Here is a 5,416-nt window from a genome sequence, read left to right on the forward strand (position 1 = left end):
GGGCGAAGGAGGCTTTGAGAAACCGCCTCTTGCTCCATAAGGGTTGCGGGGATGTCCCGGGTCCCCACCTTCCCCTGGGACGGAGCCCGAGCGCGCTGCTGGGGTGCTGGCACGGCTGAAGGGTGTCAGCACAGCAGGGACCCGCTCTCGGTTAGCTCCAGAGCGGGAGAAGGAGGGATTCCGAGTGGGGAGCAGGAGAACCTGATGAGAGACTGGGCACATAAATCACTGCTGGGGCTCTCTGGGCTCCATTCCCACCCTCCGGCTCATCATCACCAGAAGGAGAAGGGGGTGTTTGCCTCCTCTGCATCTCGGTTTCACCTTTCTCCTTTGAGATCTGCTGTTAAAGTGCTCGATAAGAGCGGTGGCAGCTGGAACATCTGTGTGCGGCAAGGTCTAGTCCAAGGGTTGTTGGAAGCAGCGCGGAATTCCCGGGTGGAGGAGAGGCTGTTCTCCAGCTGACCTGGATGAGCAGCAGCATTGATCCAGCACGCTCTCGCCTTTCCCTTCTAAATATAGTGAGGAATGGCATCTGGCCTTACCCAGGTGCTGTCGGGTTACCACTGCCCCAGGAGTTGGCTGCAGCCCTGCTGCCATTCCAGCCTCCTTGTCCCAGCTCCTTCGGGGTGCTTGGGATGGAGCCGCGAGCCGGTGCTGCACAAACTTCCAGGCAGGGAATGCCGCTCATCCCATCCCTGCAGCCAGAGCCACCGCTCCTGCGTGGCTGTGGCTCTCGGTTATATCCCTGGCACCAGCAGCGTGTTTTCCCCCTGAGTCTTTCCATTCCCCTGTGCCACAATCAGTGGATTCCCACTGATGGGAGCATCCCTGGAGCGAGACCATGTCGCTGGCAAGACTTTCACAAGGGGGGCCAGACCCAAGCCATGTGCAAGGCAGGAGCAGGCTGTGCCAAATGGATGCGCCTGCACCTGTAGATAAATCCCTCGGGATTGGGGATGGGCAGCCCCAGGGGCTGATTCTGCCCTCAGGGAAGCAGGGATGGCTGCAGGCTGTCCCCAAGCACGCCTGGTCTTCTGCAGACGCCTGTGGGTACCAGAGCATCGATACCCGGTTGCTCTGCAGGTGAAGTTAAAGACAGCTTTTAGCAGCAACACCAGCAGATAGGCTCCCAGAGAGCCCAAGGACAGGGTGGCTGCGCAGGCAGCTGTGTTGCATGATGATCTCTGCTTCCCAGGACAACCACAAGCTGTACAAGCAGAAACTCGAGGAGTTAACCAAGCTGCAGGACGGGATCTCCAGCTCCATCGCACGGCAGAAGAAGCGGCTGAAGGAGCTGTCGTTGTCCTTCAAAAAGTAAGTTGTTGTCACGCTCTCCCCACAGATCTGTCTCCAGCACAGACCTTCCTGCAGCCTCACTGGCAGCAAAGAGCTGTGGAGGTCTGAGCTCGCCCAGGCGGATCTTCCTCAGCTCCTGTTCCTCTGCCCCCATTTGTGCCTTGTTGGCAGCTCAGAGCTTGCAAGGGCTTTGCAGGTTACCTGACCCGTACAGAGCTCTCTCCATCCTTCCCTGAGGGGAAGAAGACCCATCTGGCCTCACCTCCCTCTCATCCTTTCCTCGAGCAACATCCCAGCCTGACAGAGGAGCTTGCCCTGCAGATGGACTCATGGACTTGCCTCCGCTCCATCTTCCCTGTCCTTGGGGTGTCCTTGCCTCAGACAGTCACGTATTGAGTTCCAGCACGGGCTGATTGTGTTTCAGACCCTACCCTGACACCAGCACCTTGTTTCCTCCCAGATGCAAAGCCCACGCGAGCCCCGAACAGCAGGAAACCATCCAAGAGACCCAGAGCCTGATAAAAGAGAGGCAGAACGTGTTCTTTGAGATGGAGGCCTACCTGCCAAAGAAGAACGGGTAAGAGGCACCTTATCTCTGGGTGAAAGACCACATCCTCCCTCCGCAGCCCTGTGGCTGTCACCCAGCTCCCGGTGACAGCGTCACAGCCACGCTGGAGGACACCTGGGCAGGAGCCAGGCTGAGCCTCTGCCTGCTGGTGGCCTTCACCTGCCCTTGAGCGGTGGCCATGGGCCAGGGGAAGCCCTGGTAACACGCCAGTGCCTGCGGGACATGGGGTGTTATTGGGGTTTAACCACAACAGCAGCCAGGTACCAGGCAGCCACTTGTTCACTCAATCCCCCCTGGCGGGATGGGGTGAATAGGAAGAAGATAAAACCTGGGGGGTGAGATAAGAACAGTTCAATGATTGAAATAAAGTAGAATATAATGTTAATAATAGGGAAAAGAGGGAGGAATAAAAGCTGAGACGGGCAGATGATGCACAGTACAACTGCTCACCACTCACTGACTGATCCCTGACCAGTGGCTCCCCCCAGTTTCTATACTGGGCCTGAAGTTCTGTGCCATGGAACACCCCTTTGGCCAGTTGAGGTCAGCAGTCCTGGCTCTGCTCCCTCCCAGCCTCTTGAGCAGCTCCTCACTGGCAGAGCACAGGAAAGTGGGAAGTCCTTGACTTGGTTGTTGCTACGTAGTGCTTATCCTAAACCATCGCTGTGTTACCAGCGTTACACTGAAGCCAAACCACAGCACCGCTCCCGTTACTAGGGGGAAAATAACCTCTATCCCAGCCCAAACCAGGAGCAGGGTGTGCTCAGCCACCCGTCCCCATGCCCTTGGGAGGCGATGCCAGTGTCTTCGTGCCAGTCACGCTGCCTGGCAGCTCCGGGTGGGAGCCCCTGGATCCCTTGGGATGGTCCTGCCTGTCCTAACGCCTCTGCTCTCTCCCCAGGTTGTACCTGAGTCTGGTGCTGGGGAATGTGAACGTGACGCTGCTCAGCAAGCAGGCCAAGTACGATTCCTGCCACCGGGTGCTTTGCCTGGCTGGGGACCCCCCTGTCACCAGGGAATAGCAACAGCTCCTGTGGGATGAGCTGCTGCATGTGCAGACACGTGGCCTGTTCGCTGCGGGTTCCCTTCCCGGGGTGTTCCCTGCATCCAGAACCAGCTGAGCCCTTAACTCCTTCTTACAGCCTTGCTGCTGGGCTGGGCTGGGCCGGGCTGGGCCTGCAGCTCTGAGAAGCTAAATAGGATCCTCCACCGATGCCGTGCCCTGTTTCCCCTGTGTTAGGGACTTCAGGGGACACAGACTCTTGCAGCCACTGGCAAACCCCCTCCTCTTCCTTTGGGGAAACACCAAGGGCTGGTTTTGGCTCATGAGAGTACCCCCATGGTGGGACACCAAAGCCAGAGGTGCCCAGCCAGGAGCTCATGTTCCTTCCCTCCATTCCCCAGGCCTCCCCTTGGAGAGACCCCCATCTGCCCAGAGTCCTTTGGGGTGCCTTGATGGTGTCTCACCTTGTGAAAGCAGCCTGGTGTGCTCCCCTCGGGAGTACCCTGGAGATGAGGCTTTTCCTGACCATGTCCTAGTGATCCCCAATGGAACATCACTTTTACTCAGCTGGGTGGGATGGGAGGACAGGGATTTCCAGCAGCCACGTTGCTCCAAGCCTGTCCTTGTGTTTCCCTGCAGGTTTGCATATAAAGATGAGTACGAGAAGTTCAAGCTCTACCTCACCATCATCTTACTCATTATCTCCTCCTCCTGTCGGTTCCTTGTCAACACCAGGTGAGTCTGGCTTGGATGCTGGGGAGGGATCTCCTCCCAGGGCCCTTGTGTCCTCCTGTCCCATCCTGAAAGGTCCAGAGGAGACCCTGGGCAAAGGATCTGGCTGCTGCCCTGGAGGTGGGGTGGCTTTCGTGGTCTTGCTGTGGCCACGGTGGTGGTGGGGAAGCAGGTCTCAGTGCCTGGTGGGCATCCTGCTGTCCCAGTGCCTCTGCTGCTGCCTTTACACCCTGCTCTGTGTGACACCAGGGTGACAGACGCCGTCTTTAACTTCCTCCTGGTGTGGTACTATTGCACCCTCACCATCCGGGAGAGCATCTTGATCAACAACGGATCCAAGTGAGTCTGCTGGGCTTGGGGAGGGGTGTGCAGTGAGTTGCTCCTTCTCTGCAATGCTGGGGAGCTGAGACCCATCATGTAGCTCCGTGCTTCCCAAGGGAGCAGCTCCCTCCTACTCAGGGTGTGTAGCAAAGCCTGGGGATGAGCTGTAGGAGCGGGGCAGGAGGAACTCCCCACACAGAGGTGGTGTGGGAAGGTGCAGTGGGAAGGGCCCTGCTCTCCTGGTGCGTGTTTGGGTCCTGGTTTGTGCTTAAGACCTGACACCCCTTCTCTCTGTCTGCCTTCCAGAATCAAAGGCTGGTGGGTTTTCCATCACTACATCTCTACCTTCCTCTCAGGGGTCATGCTGACATGGTAAGTCTGTTTCCCCCATCTCATGGGGTCCTTGCTTGGGCTATGGGCAGCTCAGGTGCCTTCGCTGCCCCAAGCCATGGCCGTAATCCTGCTCTGTGGGTGCTGTGGTCTAACAGCAACTCGATGTTTTCCTCACCAGGCAGGGTGGGCTGGGAAACACGAGGTGATGTTACACAGTGCCCAAGCTGTGGTGTCCCCCCACTTCAGTGCCCTTTTCCCTGGCTGTGGGGCAGGCAGGGCTAGCTGTGCCTCCTCTCACCCCACATCTGTCACCCCACAGGCCAGATGGGCTCATGTACCAGATGTTCAGGAACCAGTTTCTCTCCTTCTCCATGTACCAGAGTAAGTGCTGGCTGTGACAGAGGGCTGGGCACACGTGCCTGGCTCCATGGCACAGGGGGACCCGGCTGGGGCTGCTCCCAGCCCTTTGGCTCACCTGGGCTTTCCCTTGGCCTCCACCCTGGTGCTGGGGTGGTCAGGGTGGTGTGACAGGCTGCCCCTGATGTGCTCCTCACAGGCTTCGTGCAGTTCCTGCAGTACTACTACCAGAGCGGGTGCTTGTACCGGCTGCGAGCGCTGGGCGAGAGGCACAACATGGACCTGACCGTGGGTAAGCCGGGATCTTCCCAGTCGAAGTGGACCTGCTGCTGCCACAGCCTCCATCCCAGCACCAGCCTGGCGCTCACTGGGAGCTCTGGTTTCTATCCAAGGCCATGGTGACAGTTGCTTTTGTTTCGGGGTTAGTTTGACTGGGATTTATCAGTGGCAGAGGCAGTGAAAGCTGCAAGCGAAGCCAAAACTCTCAGAGCAGCATCTCCCATGAGGCAGCAGCAGCCTGCTCCCCTCCTCCTGCTCTGCTGGGGCCACCAGCCCACACTGGCTCCCTCGGGATGCGAGGTAGCAGTGGATGTGGCTCCTGGCATCCCCAGGAGGCTCCTTCAGACATGAGTTACCCCTCCAGCATCCCACATACTTGGGGCTGAGGGGCTGCAGTTGCAGGCAAGGGCAGCTCTGCCTCTGGCCTCAGGAGCCAAGCTCCATCCAGTCACCTGCTGGCACATTCCTGGGTCCTCAGGCAAACCCTTCTTCCTTTGCAGAGGGCTTCCAGTCCTGGATGTGGAGAG

The 5,416-nt window shown here is 58.5% G+C and overlaps 1 protein-coding gene across 1 annotated transcript in view; it reads left to right on the forward strand.

Annotated features, from left to right (window-relative positions):
- Positions 1-1,177: 1,177 nt before the first annotated feature.
- TMEM120A (transmembrane protein 120A) overlaps positions 1,178-5,416 on the forward strand; it is a 5,182-nt gene continuing 943 nt past the window's right edge. The window contains exons 1-9 of the mRNA XM_010016390.1: positions 1,178-1,314; positions 1,757-1,873; positions 2,766-2,825; positions 3,507-3,602; positions 3,849-3,938; positions 4,227-4,292; positions 4,573-4,634; positions 4,810-4,902; positions 5,390-5,416. Coding sequence (XP_010014692.1) covers positions 1,178-1,314; positions 1,757-1,873; positions 2,766-2,825; positions 3,507-3,602; positions 3,849-3,938; positions 4,227-4,292; positions 4,573-4,634; positions 4,810-4,902; positions 5,390-5,416 — 748 coding nt within the window. The remainder of the gene's footprint in view (positions 1,315-1,756; positions 1,874-2,765; positions 2,826-3,506; positions 3,603-3,848; positions 3,939-4,226; positions 4,293-4,572; positions 4,635-4,809; positions 4,903-5,389) is intronic.

Source organism: Nestor notabilis, unplaced genomic scaffold (genome assembly GCF_000696875.1).
Source record: "Nestor notabilis isolate BGI_N333 unplaced genomic scaffold, ASM69687v1 scaffold11906, whole genome shotgun sequence".
NCBI lineage: Eukaryota > Metazoa > Chordata > Aves > Psittaciformes > Psittacidae > Nestor > Nestor notabilis.